Raw genomic sequence first — 19,436 nt, 5'->3', positions numbered from 1 at the left:
CTCTTTCTCCACACTTCTGCTTTTCTCCCTCACTCTCGTTTCCATCTCCTCATCCGACTTCCCGAAGGGAATAACCTCCCTGACACGCATCTCTTCCTCCTCTGAGCGAGATGCTATAACTTGCCCTTACCTCCACAGTATACTCACAGCTGTTACTTTTAATTTATCTGCTGCTGCTGTATGACAGATGGCATGTAGCCATCGCAGTGTTTGCTAGTCCAATAAATCTAGCCCTGCATAGGGGAACATCTGCTATGCAAATTCACCTCGTATTACTGTCACTTTTGTCTGTCAGCGGTGAGATGGAGATTTAGAATTACCTCATCTAACGTGTACGCTTTTCTGTCACACTCTGTCTTCTTCCTTAACTGTCCTCTCTCAGTTGTTGTAACCTGCTTTTCACTTAAGCTTTGTTGGGGACGTTTGGGTTTTTTTTTTTGCCCATGGTGCTACTGGTGCAGTCTTCAGAGGCAAATTCATGTCAGTCAGGAAGGAGAAGCTTTGCAGTGGGTCTACTATAAAACATCTTTCCAGTGGGCAACATTAGCAAATGTCTCCTGTGAATCATGTCTCTGTCTTACTAAAGGAAAGAAACTTCACATCAAAGCTGCACATTTTCATTTACATCCTTCATCATGCGGAGTCATCGCAGTATCGCCACAGCTCTTTCTTCCCATCTCTGTCTCACCCAGTCTGTTTCTCTTCTCCAGTCTGTTATAGACTATATGTTGCCAGTTCAGGACATCAAACACGTCTCTCAGCTCATTCCAGAAATCCTCAGATACAACTCCTCACAGTTAGGAGTTCTCCATCACTTTTACCTCGCTGTAGAAATCCTTGATTCTTTCAATCTTGAAGAAGGCCTCCAGGATTGTTTTCTTTTGTTTGTTTGTTTTTTGTTTCTTTACTTGATGGCAACTTCTACATTTGCTATTTCAATATCAATACAATTATACTTTTTAGGAGAAGGGGTGACAAAGCTTGTTGTCATTCCAAAGTCGTCAAATACCACTGTTTCTGCAGTTCTTTTGGCGTAAGATCCTGATGCCAAACGCCAGCTTTCGTGTTCACATGATATGCGGCTGGATGGCGTCAGGTGTGACCGCAACTGGACAGAACCATTTGTGGTGTTATTATACGATGGAGGAGGCCAGATGGCATATCTGCTCTGTTGGCGTGATGCGCGAACAGTTGGCAACAGTTGAGAATATGGCCGGACAGAACCTGTCTGCGTTGCACAACACGCCCTTTGACAGTCAAGTTGAAACACTGCTGGTAATGATATAATATAAGCAGCACAATCCCTATACAGCAGGCAGAAGAAGCAGTGGATGGATCTAAAAAAACCTGGACTTTCATGTGGGAGTCTAGTGTTTGCTTCTCATCTGAATGCAATGTTCTTGTTTTTTTCTACACCTTAACATATGCCTCCTTCCTGACCGTCTGTGCCAGCATGTGCTTTTGCTGACATTATGTGGTTGCCATGTGCTTGGGTTGTCTAAACATAACCAGCATCACCCGACCTTGTGCATCTGTTGACACCACAGTAGCAGCATCCTTGAAAACCAGCAGCTGACAGAGAAGGATACATAGAACGGTCTATGTAGACGCAGAAGTCCACGGCAAAGCGGCAATATGTGACAACTTGGGATGAGTGTTAGATTTTCACACGCTCAAAGACATAAACAGGATACTTCAAGATCATACTTCTATACTCAGACTACTAATATAAACACGCAGTGATTTATTTGAGTTCTGAACATTGTTCTATTATGATTACTTTGACCTCACCAAGTTAATTGTTAAGAGCTGAGAATGTGGTTGCACAAATGCCAAAAATTAACTCGTTCCAGAATCTTAAAATTTAATATTTGCAGGCATTTTTCACCTATATTACAGTAATCTGGATATCTGTAGGTTTTGAACTGTTGACCAGTAAACCAAGCAATTTCATTATGTGGACTTTGACTTTTGACTTTGAATTTTGATGGGCATATTTCATTATTCTTTTTCTCGAACAAACAAACCGTAATCTGCAAATTTATTGATGATGGAAATAACTTTTAGTTGCAGCCATTTTGAGATGCATCTCTTTTATAATCACATAAAGTGAAGCTCTGGGGACAACAGTTATTTGTTTCTTTCAGTTCACCCACAGTTAAGTGATGTGCAAGCTGAACACCTGAAAGAAGTCAGATGTTAAAACACGCTCATCCGTTTCTTGGCAAGCAGAGCATGTCAGCAGTATTGAAATAGCACTCTCTATCACGCGCTATCTCTGCTCGTCTCAGCCATTACTGGCACTAGATGCAATGTGTAACTTTTCTCCTTGAGGCAGGAAGTGTACCGTCAGGCCTGCCCTCCTCCTCCTCAGTTGGTCAAGCTTTCGCCCCAACTTTTGTCATTCATCCTGCGGAGCCGTCTCCCTCCAAACAGCATGTAGCCCGGGGCCGAGGGAACCAACAACTGCAAAGCCTCCACAGGCACTGAAGAGTTCCACACTTGCGTTGACCATGTTTTTAACCTGCCACATATATAGCTTCTCTGTATTTATTTTTAATACTGCTTTCTTCCATTCTCGCTGCTCTAAAGATCTACTTTCATTTTGGTTCAACAGGCAAACAGGAATTGATAGATGCAACATTACAAATAACCACAAACTGATCATGTATGTAACTTATTCCAAACAATAATGTGTCATATCTGAGTAAAATGCAGTAAAGTGTGTTTGAAGTCAGTTCAACCCAGGATAAAGTTGATTTCACCATCAGGGTTTGCTTTTTATTGAATATGAATCCAGTACAAAATCTGCTCTAAAAGTCAACTCCCTTGTTAAAATCAGTGAAGTTTTGGCTTTCAACATGCACAGTTAACTACATTTATAATAATTTTAACTCAGAGATTCAATTTAGATCTGCTAAGAGTTAGCTGTATGATCAGGAAGGAACCTAACCACTTTTTGACAGCCTTATTATTGTTCACAGTTTGCAAATTCAATGTGAAATTGAATGGAGCTGATACAAAATGTTGACTAGATAAGAGTCAGACACAGAATAACAGGTGTATCTGAGTGACATTCTGCACTTTATTTTTCATACTTGATCCAAAAAATGGACATTTGGCACCAATAATTTGTTGGTTCAACCTGTGAAAGCATTGATTAGCTTCGGCTAAAAATGAGTAGCCTGCCAATGTTACCTGAATGTTGTCCAACATTGCTTTTTACCACTACAAATGACGGGGGTGTTCAATAAGAGGGTTGTTAGCATTGGAGCTTTTTGAAAACAGTTTTTTTTTCCAAATGGGAACTGTACCCAAAATAAAAGCAGAAACATTTTTTTTTTAAGTACACATTACCAAGTGGCAACCTCCATGGCTGAATTAATTAAGCAAACAACATGGCTCTAAAAGCAAGTCTGTTCCCAGGGATATGTTAAAACATGTTTATGGCCAACAAGAAATGGTTTTGGTCTCTGTAGCTATTTTTATTAGTTTTTTACAGTTATGGGGTGGCTGTGGCTCAGGACATAGAGCGGGTTATCCTCTAATCGGATTGGCAGTTTCTGCAACTCCTCCAGTCCACATGCTGAAGTACCATTGGGCAAGATTCTTGACCCTTTATTGCCTTTTTTTTGTCTTGTTCATGACATCTCAAGGGAGGTGAATTTTTATAGAGCTCACCTGTTCTTAAAGCTTAAAGTTACGCATAATTAAGAGCATGGCACTTTTAGTAGTAGACCTTTTGCGAAATCTGATTGTGAGTCAGCTGCAAAAATACAAGATGGCGAAAATGCAGAACTTTAGGTTTTGAAATCTGAGTGAAGAAACCAGTGGGGGATGTCACATTGACTACATTCAATATTTTTATCCAGTTTATGAACGTAACAGATTTCATGTTTGTGGTTAATGGACATCCTGTCTGACATTTACATTTACCATTTGATTTGCCACTTGGTGGCAGCAGCTTTAAAAACATATTATTACCTTATAAAGTTGTTATGACTAACATTTTAGCAGTTTTCAACAAATTCAGCAGACATTCAAGTTCTGTTTTTGAGGTTGAGTTTCTTCTTAATGACTGTAAGTCAGATATTCATTCAAATTTTAGTCTCTTTAGCAGCTAAATGCTCTGCTTTGTTCACTGGTGTCCTTTGGTACTGGGTGGTAGCATCTGATCATTGCATTGGAGTTTTTACAGCAGTTGAAAACAGCCGCTTAGTAGCTGTAAATGAGCTTGATGAGAACAGTAAGACTTAATTGCAACAGTAAAGTTGTGCTAAAAGATGCCTCTTAGAGCTGAGAGAAACTGAAAATTCTCTCTCGGTTTGTCAGTAAGACCGACACTTTTCTTTCGTTAGTAACTGATTAGTGCAACTTTAAGAATGATTACTTCTTTTAGTGATAATCAGCTTTGTTTTTGAAGCAAAAGAAAAGAATTTGCTTGGATGGAAATGCTGATTTGGGATTCTGCCCAACACAGAGATTTTCAGTTTCAAAAGAAAACTCACAAACACTCACACGTAGATCTCTGAAATAATCTTCCAACCTCAGGTTTGATAACCTCCGTAGATGAAACAGTCGGCGCCAGAAAGTTTTGTTTATATCTCGAGACTATATAGTAAAAACAAGTTGATTACACTTCCTTTTCATGGGGGAAGCTGTCAAATCTGCAGACTGCTTTAATAATGGTGAGTCACCCACACGATTTCCCTCCTTTCTCCATCTTCAAAGCATCAACCTCTTTCAACTGCTGCATGCTAGGAGGGGGATTCTCAGCTGAAGGGTTTTTGTATTTCCGCCTTGTTTTGACTTTTTCTCTTTGACATGTATACGCTAGCTCCTTGGGGTGTGATGGGGTGTGTATGTACATCTGCGATTGTGTGTGTGTGAGTGTGAGAGAGATTATGTGTTTGCATGATTTCCACCCCAGGTCACCAAGGTCCTTCTGGTAGTTCTGATGAGCTCAGCCCAAATCTGTTCTTTAATCTCCAGAAACTCCTGAAAAGTCTTTCAGTGTCTGGAAACGTTTTTTTACCCGGAGCTAAAAGAGACAGACAGAGAGGGAGATGAGAGAAAAGTGTGTGTATGTGTGTTTGTGTGTGCAGAAGGAAGGTGAGGTAGACTGTTTTCCTATCTAAGATTTGCTGTCCTGTTGATCACCTCTCATCTTGTTATCAAGTTTACACTTACATTTCTCCTCTTGCTTCGTCACTGCCCTCCGGCTGTCTGTTCATCACATTTTCACCTCACATCGACCTTCTGCTCCATCTTTCCATCAGTATTCTGCTGTTGTTACTGGGAGGACTCTGGGAGGAGGAAGAGGCCACCAGTCGTCTGCTCACTCAGTGACAACACAAGTTAAACTCTGAGACTCTGGGAAGCTGCTTGACAGCGGGATCTAAACTCTTCTGTCTCGACGCAGTCACAGACAGACGAGCCTTTTTTATTGATCACAGGACTGGATTATTTCAAGTATGCTCAGCTGTCAGAAACCGCTGCTGCCTGGGTATTTGCTGCTCCTTAATGTTGACTGCAAAGTCCAATGAATAATAAATACAGAGATGAATTTAAGCAGAAATGAACTGACTCACTCTGCATTGCTTATTGTTTTTGCTGGCAGTGGGGCAGAAAGTCTGTTAGTTTGACACTTTGTTACCTCGCCAACCACTGACCTGATGCCAAAGCCGTTACTGCAGACATTAATGGTCCTTGGAGGATAAATCCTAATGACTTTTTTTCCTGACTTTTCATCTAGCATCATTATTACACATTAATTTTGCCCCCAGGATTAATTATAAGAACTCTGTAATGATTGCAATACCTTTTTTTTATCTAGCACCATCATCAGTTCAACATTTTAATTTGGTCCTAAACATTACTTTATGACCAGATACCTGAAAAACTTAAGACCTTGTCTTTATTGTCATACTTCTTGTATATTTGTAATTGGCCATAGCATGCTTACAAGCTACGATAAACTAAGATGAGTGTGTTTGGTTTTGATGTCTGGATGGGCATTTCCAGTCACCTTTGCTTCAGCTTAGCTAAATTTGTGCTACCTCTGCGATAAGTTTAGGCTCTTATGTCTATTTTGCAAGTGTTGGTGATGGTATTCGTGATTGGCTTTGGACGTTGATGGGATGTGGCCGAGATCGGGAATCGGGAAATCAACTCGCCAGGTTGAGTTTTTAAAATGTAAGCAGCAGTAAACTTTGTAAGCAGCAGTAAACTTTGCAGAAACGATGGAGAAGATTAGCTTCAATATCGATCACATGGACAATCAAGACCATCTCTGTGTCCGTCTCTGCATCCGTCTGTGTCTGCCATGGAAAGTGTGGATTAAAAACAAAACCTCCTGCAGTACAGATTGCTCTTTCTTTCCAAACTTGCATTATGCTTGCTATTTTAAAGGCATCTGATAGTTAAGTGGACAACCTTTGTGCCTTTACTTCTTGTATATTCATGAGTTTGAGTCAAAAAGCCGAAATGAGTCTTAACTGCAGTTTGTGCTATTGTATCTAATTTACCTTTAGAGGTGAGAGGTGATTGACTAGGTTTAATATTGATTCAGAAAGGCTTTGTTTGTTGTTATAGCAAGGCAGTCAAAATTAAAATGGGATCACTAATTATAGAGCCCCGTTGCACGTCTTACCCAATTTGCAGGAGTGATGGAAAAGTTCATTTGGACCGTTTTGGTCAATAATTTTCAGTATAATTAATATAAGATCAGAGGAAATACTTTACCCAAAATTTGCTTTTGATTGATTTTAGGCTCTCTGAGGTTCTCCACTGCTGTAAAGTCAAAATGTTCCTTCTGAACTAATGAACAGGCTGCTCAACAAGTTTAAGGCAGCAGATAATCAGACAGTGGATGCTGGCAGGTTTTGCTGCAATGTGAGCGTTAGGAGGGCATGTTTTAGCTGCTCTCTGAAGATGACAAATTGTAATTAATTTGGACATATTTATCAAATATCAACCATACTCGATAAGACATGCTGAATATATCCTTCTTATAACTTACTCATTTTGGCATTTACCCATCAAATCCTAAAGCTCATGTTAAATAGACTTTATGCACTCAATTTCTCAATTTTTTCCTCATCGTTACCTATCAAATATCAATCTGTGTTATGGTTTTGTTTTATCATCTCCACATGGACATTGTTAAATATTTACAAATGATTATACACAATGCAAGAAAACAGGATAAGCCTGTTTGTTTTTGTAAAGTAACTTGAAGTGGGTTTCCCCTTCTTAAGTCTGTGTTGTTTATTATTGCAGTCAGGAGCACTTGTCATAGATTGAAAGTGTTATTGTATGAACTGTCACACAGCTGCATGTGTCGGTGCTTCTCTCTGGAGAGCTCTTCGCATGAATCCAAACAGCATGCTGGAGATTCAGCAGGGAGCGCCGTCCAAGCCTCCAGGGTACACAGAGAAGTCAGCAGAGATGTCGCTGAGATGTGGAATATATATAATGCATGAGGAAGGAGATGCTAATGGAATTGCCTTTAATAAGAAACCTAAACATGCGGGGGAGTACAGGGGGTAAAAAACGCATTTGTCAACAGCAGTATGGAAAGTCAGAAACAGAGATAAGTAGATATGGAAGCATTAATATTTTTTGTATAAAGTGTTGCAAGATGGGCCTGTCACCAAGGCCAATTTTCTCTTCTGCTGTAGGCAAAAGTTGCATGGTTGGTTGTTTTTTTATGCAGAGTAAAATGCTATCTTATAGGTTGTCTGCTTTACATTTTGCTAAAAAAACATTTACAACATATCAGCAGGTGTCAGAGGCATGTTGCCATAGCAGCTCTGTGGATGTGCTACATGACAGAACAGCTGCAGAGAGGGGACATCTCCAGAGAAAAGCTTCCTATCCAGCGTGAGGGTCGAGATATAAAGAGAGAAGCCTGGTGCTGAATCCCAATTTCTTAATGAAAAATGGAAATTCAGGGTTATTCAGGACTTGTTAGAAATATTTAGTAGAAGTTAAAACACCCGTGGATAGATTTAGAGCTCTGACACAGGCTTTGTTATGGCTTTGAGTGTAGTTAATTAAAAATGATAACAGAAGTGGAAATAATGTGAGTTAGGAACTCAGCAGTAGTTGCACGATTTCAAGGTAGATGTGAGGTCGACACTTTTTCACAACTCTAACTTTATTGCGAGATATATTAAGACACGTTAGTAATCTATAACCCCTTTGGGACTAGAGCATGCAGCAGCGTTAAAACTTGTTTCCTCCTACACACATTTCTATTTCTGTCTGTCCTCCCTGAGGTGCGGTGGCCTTAAATTGTCACATTTTCAAAACAGAGCTGATTGGACTGATACACAAATTGAACAGATATCTAAAATAAAAACAGGCAGCAGGTGCAACAGTATACTGTAGGTGTGTATCTGAGAGCTCACACTGGAAAGGCTTGAATATTATTTCCAAATCACTAGATTGATTGTAGGATTAAGTGATTTTTTTTTGATAAATGAACCAATTAACCATTTGCTTCATTAAAACTTACATAATTGACTTAAAAAAAGCTGTCCAGGACAGCTCAATATGTGTATTTCACTTTTGTTTTTCAATTTCATGCCCAAGCAGTCAACCCATGTTGCAGGGTATATTGCAGCATTCGGTCTGTGTAAGATTTATAGGAGCAATATAACCGATAACTCCTACTTAATGTCGCTAGTCCCTCCTCTGTCTCTGTTGTTGAGCTCACTTTTATATCCAACTTTTATGTCTCTAAGAGACACTATGGAGACTTTGCTGTTGCAACACAAAGACCTGCTAACAAAGAAATAGTAGTATAATTATTATATATTTCAAAACACAACTATCTATTGTGTAGTAAACAGCTGGGTTGTGGCTAGGGCTGGGCGAAAAGAAAAAAATTTAATATCTTTTTTTTTCTTTTTGAATAAATACCCCAATGTCAATACTGTGACAATTTTGTGTTGTAAATCTCTTTAATCAGATTCTGCATATGTAGGCTATGAGACAAGAGTTTAAAGCAATAAATGGCACACAAGGCACTGAACTTGAACTCTGCTAAACTGAGGCAGAACATTTGAAAGATGGTAGAAAAGTTGTTATAGGTGCCTTTTTTATTCAGAAGCAACCCCAGTCCCTAATGTGAATTCAACAAATGTAAAACATGGTTTTCAACTTCAGATATGATTTAGTGTTAAATAAATGTCATTATTTTAATGAATATTTTTAGGATAATGCAAAAATTATGCATACATGAGCTTGGGTCCCTGCGGTGTACTTATTTTCAATTTTGTCTCCCAAGTTAAAAAAGTTGAAGAACCTGATGTAGAGGAAAAAAAACAGATTTCTGTCAGGCAGTAGTGATAAATTGCTCAGTTTCTGTGTTATTTTGGATTTTTGAAAATATATACAAACAGCTAAAATGTCACACCATTTTCATCAATTTATGTTTTTTTTTTTTTTACCTGAGAAAACTGCAGGTGCAGACTGACACAGCTATTCAAAGCGAGTGTAAAAGTGCTGTGAGCGTATGCAACTCTATTGCAACTGAATGTAAAACGACTGCAAAAGTCTTGCGAGGCCAACGTTTTCTTCCTTCATCAGTTTTTATACCTTCTTTGTCTCCTCCAAATTTCCATAGGAACGGCATCACACAAAGTTTTACAGCTCTATCTGCGCAATATGAGGCACACATTTCATTTTTACTGAAGAGGCGTGTAACTGCTTTTGGTAAAACAACCTATTTTCATTGGGACAGTTTCATTTCCAGCAAATATGAGCTCATAAGTTAGAATTCGGCTCTGTCCGCAGTCTAGGTAAAGATCTATATTCCTGCTTCCGAGTGTAATTCCAGCTCTCTCTTCTTCATGTCCGTGGGCATGATTGCTCTGTTACATTTCTTATTGCAGCGCTGTGATTGTGTCATGAGGTCCTGAGAACACAGCACTGTTTTTGAGAAAGGATGTGCACTCTGTGTCCACTGTGAAACATCAGGGAACCCATTACCTTCCCCTCTCACTGAGGATTACATGGATCAGATATTGAGGGAAAAAAACCACAGTATTATCCGTCTAATGCAGTTTTTTGCAGCCGTCTTACTGTCCAACTTTCGCTCACTTTTCTCTCTCATAATTACTCGATTTTTCTCTCTGTGTCTCTCCAGGGCCAGTATTGTCCAGAAGAGAATCATTTATTTCCAGGATGAAGGTTCTCTTACGATTCGACTTTGTGAGAGAGGTAATGACAGCTGCCCATCATCTCTATCTCTCCCTCGTTGGCTGCTTATCTTTTCATCCTTGACCGCCCATCATGCTGCCATTATCCCCTTTTTCTGTCATTTTCCCCCCCTCTTTTTGAAACAGCTCTTTCATACCATGTTTAAAAAATATGCGGCCAACAGAGGCAGCAGGGAAATCTGTGAAGACAACGCACCATGGATCTCCTGGGAGTCTGTGTGGAATTTAAATAATCCTTTGTATTTTGCCACAGAGCAGCGCCAAAGCTTTTATGTTACCTGTGATTTCAAAGCAAAGAAAAAGTGCCACACCAGATTTGGAAAGCTGTCCGCTCCCCAAGTAAATAGTTGTGTGACAGCGAGAAGACAGGACTCTTTTAGCTCCGATGCACACGTTTATTGTACAATAAAAACCAGAGCCAGAGACTAATGGTTTTTTTCAAACTTCATCTCAGGGGAATTTTACCTTCATAAAATCTTCCTCTTCTCACCAAAATCTAATTTTCCAGGCTATTATGCAAGCCAATCAAGCTGCCCTGTTTCAATTTGCTGACATAAGTTAGGCGCCTCCGATGTTTGACTCATCTTGCTATAACTTAGATGTCAAGTGAGGATTTTCTTCCGAATAATTTGGTGACTCATAAATATTCAAGTACTCCCCTTGACCTATCTTTGCAAAACACTAGTCCAGGCCAATATTTGAATATTTATGAGTCTGCGTCAAGGCTAATGTGTCATTTAAATACCAGTTTTTTCCAGGGATGTAATTTTGTGACATTCTCACTGGGTCTAAATCGTCGTCAGTTATCTGGTAATTTATGCAGGTGTGCATCTGTGTCAAAGCTTTTCAACAGCAGTTTCTTAGTTAGCTTTTGAACTGCTTTTATTTGGCATGTGCATCTTTTCTACCCTTAAATCTTAACATACTGTATGAGTGTGTTGACATGTCCACGTCCTGTCACCCTGCAGAGCGTGTGTTCGGTGAAGCCACAGAAGCTCCTGCTATCGAGTGCTGCGCCTGCGGAACAGCCAAGTACAGGCTCACCTTCTACGGCAACTGGTCAGAGAAAGTGCATCCCAAAGACTACCCAAGTGAGTTCAAACCATGGGCATGCACTAATGCATGATGGCTGATATAACAGGGGTGGGTCCAGGTGTCCACACCTGACATCTGATTGGCCGCCACACTATCCTGAATGATGTTTGGCTGTCTGGCTGGTCAGAGGGGGGGCATTAGTTTGATTCAGACCAACTCTTTGATGAGTGAACTGGACTTTAGCGTATAGTTTCAATTCAGTTTTAAATCTGAGAGGCAAAAGTGTCATGAGATGCGGAGCAGGTAGACCCAAATGCAGGAGACGGCAGCCAAACAGAGCTCAAAAGATCAGTTTTTATTCCAAGGAGACAGAAACTGAACATCACACAAACAAATCAAGGATCCAACAAAGACTGAACTAAAAACCAGGACTTATACACAAATGGCTGACGAGGGGATGAAGTGCAGCTGGAGATAAAGGGCGAAGAATCTCAGGTGAGGGGAATAAGGTGATGAAGCAGAAGAGCATGCAGGTTGAATGCTGAATGGCTGGGAGAAACTGAGGAGCAGGGAAGGACTAACGAGGCTGATGCAGGGCAGGCGTGTAGATGGTAAATGAGGGAAAGGTAGAAAAACATCTAGCAGCGCGCACATCCAAAAGCAGTTACATGGCGCTAGACAGAACAAAAACGGATGTAAAAATATGCATCTATTTTTGTTCTGTCTAGCACCGTGTAACTGCTTTTGCATGTGTGATGTAGCAAACGTCACACATGTGAACAAAGACAATGGGCCTCATTCACAAACGTGCGTACATACAAATCTGTGCTTAAATTAACACAAAATAACTTGTACTCCTTATATTATGCTGTTACCAGCAGCATTTCAACTTTACACTGTTTTGCGGCGTATCATGCGTATGTGACCAGTTTCAGCCAGCTATGCTCTCAACTAATGCCGACATTCACGTATCATGCTGCTGCAGCAGGTTCAGCGACATACAATAACACTGCAGACAGTTCTGTCACATTCTCAGCTGATGGCGTATCGTGTGGACATAAAAGATGGATTTTGTCATCTGGATCTTATGCTGAAAGCACTGCAAAAGTGGTTCTATTTGATGACTTTGGAATGAGAAGTGGCCGGGTACATGGAGCCCAGCATTAGACTCGCAAATGCAAAACCACAACTTAACTGCTCCTAGCAAAAGAAAAATGCTGACTGATTGTCTGAAAAAGTTCAGTTTATCCTCACTATTTTAAAACATTGTTAAGGCATGTCAGGCACCCAGCTAGCTACTCAGCAAGTTGTCTCTCCCTTCTTGACTAAACTCAAACAAAAAAATGTCTTCCAGGGAGAGCAAACCACTGGTCGGCTCTTATTGGTGCTTCTCACTCCAGAAGCTACGTGCTATGGGAGTACGGAGGCTATGCCAGTGAGGGCGTCCGTCAGGTCGCTGAGTTCGGCTCACCGATAAAGATGGAAGAAGAGATTCGACAGAAGGTAGGGTATCATGTACCATGTCTTTATAAATGTTATCTGACCCTCATGTTGGACTAAAACCAAGTGCAAGCGGCGAAAAAAATGAATGCATAACAAAAGGAAAGAAATTCAGCCTCCAACCTTCATCTGTGAATATAGAGTGTATCATCATCATTATATGTGCTCGGCCCCCCCTGCCATTTCTTAGGGGCTATTACAACATACTGAGAGGTTAATGACAGGCTGAGGCAATAAGAATCCAAAATGACACACACACACACACACACACACACAGTGTCAAAATGGCAGTTGATGAATGTGCAATATCATGAAATTCTCATTTCCACATCAGGCTGAGCGTTTACATAGAGACACAGGGCGTCTTCATACTCTCACCCTCTCATTATCCTCCTTATTAAACTAGATGCACATTGACAGTGTGTGGTGTGGAATTCTGCTTGAAATCAGATTACTTAAGAAAACATCAGCAGTCTTCTTTTGAGGGAAGTGTGCCTTTAGGGGATTAGATATTTTTGGAAGGCATCCACTGGATAGCACCCCGAGAGGCAGGGTGCTATCCAGTGGATGCCTTCTGCTGCTGTCTTGGTTCTTTATGTATGTTAGTTTGTGTGTGTCGAAAAATTGAAACATAGCACTGACAGGGAAGTGTGCATGAGAGGACACAGTTGAAAGATGTACGTGGGTGTGCTTGTGTGTATGTACAACAATTTCTCATTTCAAATCATCATATTGCCACTTTGCAGTGGACTTCCGTGACTACATGTTATGTTCTAGGTGTCCTTCTGCGTCTGCTGTTGACATTTCGGGATGCTCCTGCTGTGATGTCAACACAAGCACATGGTGGGATTATGCTGCACATAGTTATATTTAGACAACAAAAGCACATGGCAACCAATGCCAGGATATCAACAAACACAGTTGCTGGCAACAATGGTTAGGTTTAGGAAAAAAAGACACATGGTTAGGTGTAAAGAAAAACATTCATACAGGAAGCAAATACCAGACTCCTGCCTGAAATTTTGATGTTTGTTGGATGGCTGTGAAGACATTTCGGAATGAGAATGGGTCGGTATGTCTATTCACATCCTTGTAGGACTGGGTATTGTGTACTGTGAGACAATAAAATCCTATTCATAGCATGCATTTCAGCCATTCCCTCTCAGTTTTAACCCCACGGTACTCTAATAGACAGGAGATTGTGGGGATGTAATTGCCAATCCTGTGATTAATGAGTGACCCTACTGAACTATAGCTGTACACATAATGAATGGAATTAGTGTTAAATTACTGTTTAATGTCTCTTTGTTATAGGCCAGTGGAGGTAGTGTTGTATACCACTGAGCAGGACTGATTTATGGTATCGGATTCACGGGAATTTTACATCAATGCTTAAAATGTCAGGTATTTCAATTTCTCATACAAAGACATTAGCATTTATGTGTTACATGTATGTTGCTGCCGAAGACCCATACTATCTAGCTGTCTCTGTGCGTCCTCTCTCTGCCACCCTCTCTCTCTCTCTGTTGGTTCTGAAAGGTGTGTCCTGGCCATTTGCGAGGGAACAATAGTGTGTTGTTAGTGGGCTGTCAGTGTGGTGTGTGCCTGTCAGTTTAGGTTTGGGCTGTTGTGTGGAGACATTAGAGGCTGACGGACAGCCCTAACTCCTCTCTTGGCTGGCTCTGTCTGTCTCTGGGGCTAATAACTACCCTGACACAATGGAAACTTCAGCCTGTTTCATAGCGGGATGAGATGGCTTGATTGTGTACTGTAGACTGGAATGTCAGCTATTGAGCTATATAATGAAACAGCTCGATTGTACACTGTACGCTGGAATGTCAGCTATTGAGTTATTGGACTTTGTAATGGGGAGTCTTTAAACGTTTTTCCTTTTTTATCCATGAATCAAAAAGGTTTTCTGTCTTGTGCAATGTGCCATTCATATGGCAAAATATAGATCACACAATGTGCCTCTTGTTTTAACATGAGAAATGTGCCTTTACTTAAAACTATAACTGGCAAAATAGTGAGCTGGTATAATATATTCCATCTGTGAAGCAATATGGACCAAGAATAAAAGACAAGTAAAAAAAAAAAAAATACAAATAAATAAAAAATAGGAATAAAATGCTGACGAACAAGATTTGTGTAAGGTCTGTAGGGTTGTGATTTTAACTGGATGTTTCCGTAAAGATTGCAGTGTATGGTGTCCTCCTATGCATTTTTTTAGATAATGCTTTTAATGTCGCCTATATGGATGGAATAAAGTTGCAGACCAGTTTATTTAAATTTTGATGTTGTGTCATAATAATGTTAACCTTAACGCTGACACACTGCTTAGCAGACATTTTAAAATGGTACTTCATGCCAAAAAGGTTGCCTACTCCTGATATAGCTCATAGATGTTATAAAATGTCAATCTCAATTTCTCACTATATCTGACCTACAATAGAAAACTGAATTTTAAATGATATAAAAAAAGAACATCGTCAGCATATTATCACAATTGAGAAGCAGGAACAGGTGAATAATTGGCTTTTTCAATTTTCTGACATAAATGATTTATCATTATTCTAAATTGTTCATCACTTAACTATGTGATGAAACAACTAATAATTTCTGCACTAGAGGCCGGTAATTGAAATTACTAAAGTCTCACTAATTCTCCTTAAGGAAAACATTGGATCTATAATAACATAGAGCGCAGTGGAAAATGGAAATAGAGAGTTCTGAGCAACCAGCAACCTCCATTGCAGCTCTGTGCTCTTGAACAAGTTCTGGTAACATACAAGTGTGTTAAAAGCCATTCAGCAATGAAATAGAGAGGTTGCAATTACCTATGCCATCATTTTTTGGCTGAATCTGTTTGGTTTGCACTTAATTGCATATCTTTTATGGATATACCAACCTTTCTGCTGCCCCTTATTTTTTGGTGTTTCCACTCATGTCTTTTTTTAAATTATTATTTTATAATTTAGAACGTGTATTAAAAGAAGTGAATGGAAATGCATCTAAAGTAACACATCGTATTTAGTTTGATTAATCCGTACAAAATCCAAATGTATCATCAATGTGCTGTTCTTCAGCGGGCTATGTTTGAGCTTTAAGTATAAGAATGAGCATAAGTGAATAAGTATTGAATTAATGTGCTCTAACTTCTGATTGTTAAGTCCCATGAGAGCATTGAATTTCTGAAAATATTCTAGTTGAGGTGTAACTGTGTGATAAATCACCAGTGCAAAACTAAGCGACATTGTGCCAGATGGCCTGTGGGAGTTAAATTTTCTTCAAAACATCAGCAGCCTGCGTCTAAGGTGATAACTCAAAGAATTTTGTCCCTTAAATGGAAGCAAACTTGATGTGTTTTCGTCAGCATTACAGAATCCTTCAAGTTCAAGCCGGAGTTTTTGTGTGTCCTCGTGCACACACTTTACCTTGCAGATAAAACAGTTTTCTATGGTTGCTGAAAGAGATATTGAAGTTATCTTTTCAAGGTTTTAGACACAAGCAAACTGTAGCACACACATACACATTCACAGCTTTTCAATTCTCCAGGGTGTCTAAGTTCAGACAGGGTGAACATCGAAGTGGTTGCTGTAAAGGTGGGAAGCCGACATGGGTCAGTAATCCCTGTCTTAGCTGAGAATCCCAACCATCCAGAGGAGCAATCAGCTGTGGTGATGTGTGGACAAAGCCTTAAGACCAACCTCTCCAGCCCAGCGCCGACCTGGGCTCCCCTAACTAACACAGGCCTAAGCCTGGCACAAGACAGGCAGACAGAGACGCAGACAGACAGGCAGAGAAGACGAGGCCTGAGAGCTCTCAATGATGTGAGTACAAGCCAGAACATCTCTGTCAGAGAGGGGCTTCTTCAAACTTGTCAGAGCCGCAGAACAGGACGTCATATTGTTCACATAGTCTTGAGGCAGCATTTAATAACCACTGAAGTACTCACGGGTATTTTCTGTAAGCAAATATTGTATTGACACAACTGCCTGCTCCATCATACCAGTGTAAACACAGAGAAAACTGCAGTCAAAGTTGAGGTGTTTGTCGAATTGGTGCCGCATGCATCACTTTGCATAATCATGACCAAAATCTAACGTCTCCTGCTTGTTTGTTTAACTTGGCCATCATGTCGTCCATCAAATTCTCCCTGCATGTGAGCATAGAGGCCTGCTGGACAGGGCCCAACGTGCATGAGCTTGTCGAAAATATGTATGATAAGCTCATTTTGAAAGGCTTCAGGCACATATCAGTTCATACTGCAGCACGCACTGCACGTTGCTGCACACCAGCTGAGAGCCACAGCTCCGACTTCTTTGTAAATCTCTCTAAATGCTGGAACTACTGACTAAGGAGCATTCAGCAACAGGTTTAAACGTGCCAAGAAATCCTAAGTTGCTTTTGTCAGTTCACTGAAGCTGTCAGAATAAGGTGCACCTTCTTTATAGACCAGACGAGCTGCAGTGGTGAAGACTACACTGAAAAGTGTTAGTTTCAACTTAATTTTGATTGATCTGTACAGGTACACATTGCTTATAATTAATTAGTAGCAGAACTGATGGCCTCAAATTGTGAGCCAGTTTCTGTGACAAAAACATCCGAGTAGTTAAAAATCTTAAAGGTCTAGTGTGTAGGATCGAGTGGCTTTGAGGAATGAGGTTGTAGATCGAACAAACTAAGACGACTCCCGTGTGCCAGGCGTGTATGAGAACTTCGGTGGTCGATGCAAAAACATGACAATGCAAATGGCTCTCCGCTTACTTGAATTGGGATAATATGATTTAATCTTGTGGTTCTTCCAGACTTTCCAAATGTCACTGGATGAAATGGATCAAATCCCAATAGTGAAACGAGTCATTTCACAGCAGTTGCTGTGCTCATAAAATGTATCCACTGATTTACAGACATCTTTTTCACAAAGTCTATGAGGAAAAGTCTTCTTGGGCCCAATGCATTGTGTGACTGACCTGGAAGTTGTATTTCCATGGTTTGACCATTATTTTTAATGGCCTTTCAGGCCTAGCACTGTTCTTTGAGACTTGATTGAAACCTGGCATCTACATTACCCACAATGCAAGTCAGCTGCCAACATTTTGGTGAAAGATTCTGGTGTGAATCAATGATGCTATTAGTGGCGATTGTAACCTAAGCTGCTAGCCTCAAGCAGAGATAAGGAGTGTGAAACAGAGGTCTGGAAGCACTATGTTTGTGAAACTTCACACTCCAGATTTTTTTTTTTCGTTTTTTCAAACTTGTAGTCGTCATACCCAACCGACAGTGCTCAATGTTAGCCCAAATGACATCCAAGACATAAAATGAGGCAGTTTTTGAACAGCTCCCGATGGAGCCACAAAAGCTATAAAAGCTAGGCCTGGCGCACTGTGAATTTAACAATAAACACAAGAAAGTGGTGAAGCCAACAACTTTTCTGAAATCTGTTGTTCTTGCAACTTAATAACAAATCTGTTTGCGCAAGTTCTTGCACGAGGCCCAGTGAGTGTGTTGCAAGCCATTCACGATCCTTCCTCAGAAACGATTCATCGCAAATAACTCTTAACTGATATGTTTATAGAAAAGCTCATGATGTATTGTTGTCATACAGCGTGTTCCAGCTTGTGTGATTTCAGATTTTGGAATATCTACACACAACACGTCTAGCCTTTATCAAGCCAAAAAAAAGTTTGCCTGAGTTCATTTTGAGTGTGTCAGTTGGTTAAGAAGAGAGTTGCGTCCTTTTGCCCAGAGGAACTAAAAGTATATTTTTAATGTCGCCACTCTCTTGCTCAAGAATCAAAATTATACAGCACATCAAATTTCTGGTTGTTTGGAAATGCCATGTGCAGTGGAGCGTACGAGTGCAGGTTGGAACATTTGAAGAGATTCTGACCAAGGAGTAAATCCACGACTCTTAAGATGCCACAGCACACTGAAATGGGACAAAAAATGTGTGTAGCTAAATTATTATTAGTCCCTCTGAAATGCCACATGCTCTCAGCCAGGTGTGATCACACAGACGGGGAAATGTCAAGAGCTCCTGACCAGCGCGACATCTCTATTAACTTTAAAGGGGTGAAGTGTGATCACAGGCCCAGTCAGTTCCATTTTAATGAAGTTAATGCAATTCTCTGCCTGCATAATTATTTCTGCATCCAAAATCTCAAGGTCTACCGCAGCTTGCTCGCTCCTCGGTGCACTGTTAGTCACCTCCAAAAGGATTTGTAAATTTGGTTCCTCTTCTTGCCACATGCGTCGCTCAGCAGGGTCTCGGGGTACTGCCTGTCATGGCTACAGCTGTTATGAAAAGCCATTTTACCTGGGATCTTTTGTGTGGAGGTTTAACAACTGGCTCAGCTTTTAGCACTGTAGGGAGCAGTCAGTCAGTAGCTCACCTTTTCCTTTTAAAGCAGGGAGACAAAGGAGGCAGGAGTATAAAGACAGGTGGACACACAGCTGTGGATTTTTTCTTCCAAACATTGCCCTGAGCCGCAGGCCTGACCATATATTGCCCTGGGCGAGTACCTATCAGGCCTCTCTGGGGAAAAGCTGCAGCTGATATTTTCCTCTGTACAAAGCGACTCCTCTTTCTGTTACAAAGTCTCAGTTTGACAAAAAGTTTGACTGGGAGAAATGTGTCACTGTGACCTTCTCTGTGAGTGGGGAGATTGG

General features: G+C 40.5%; 1 protein-coding gene across 2 annotated transcripts in view; it reads left to right on the top strand.

Moving 5' to 3' along the window:
* LOC121950004 (spondin-1-like) overlaps positions 1-19,436 on the top strand; it is a 95,035-nt gene that overhangs the window by 22,343 nt on the left and 53,256 nt on the right. For both annotated transcript variants that reach the window (XM_042495900.1, XM_042495899.1), the window contains exons 4-6: positions 10,157-10,230; positions 11,198-11,320; positions 12,619-12,767. In XM_042495900.1, coding sequence (XP_042351834.1) covers positions 10,157-10,230; positions 11,198-11,320; positions 12,619-12,767 — 346 coding nt within the window. The remainder of the gene's footprint in view (positions 1-10,156; positions 10,231-11,197; positions 11,321-12,618; positions 12,768-19,436) is intronic.

This window comes from Plectropomus leopardus, chromosome 11 (genome assembly GCF_008729295.1).
Source record: "Plectropomus leopardus isolate mb chromosome 11, YSFRI_Pleo_2.0, whole genome shotgun sequence".
In the NCBI taxonomy this organism is placed as follows: Eukaryota; Metazoa; Chordata; class Actinopteri; order Perciformes; family Serranidae; genus Plectropomus; species Plectropomus leopardus.
This window is presented reverse-complemented; position numbering and strand designations above follow the sequence as displayed.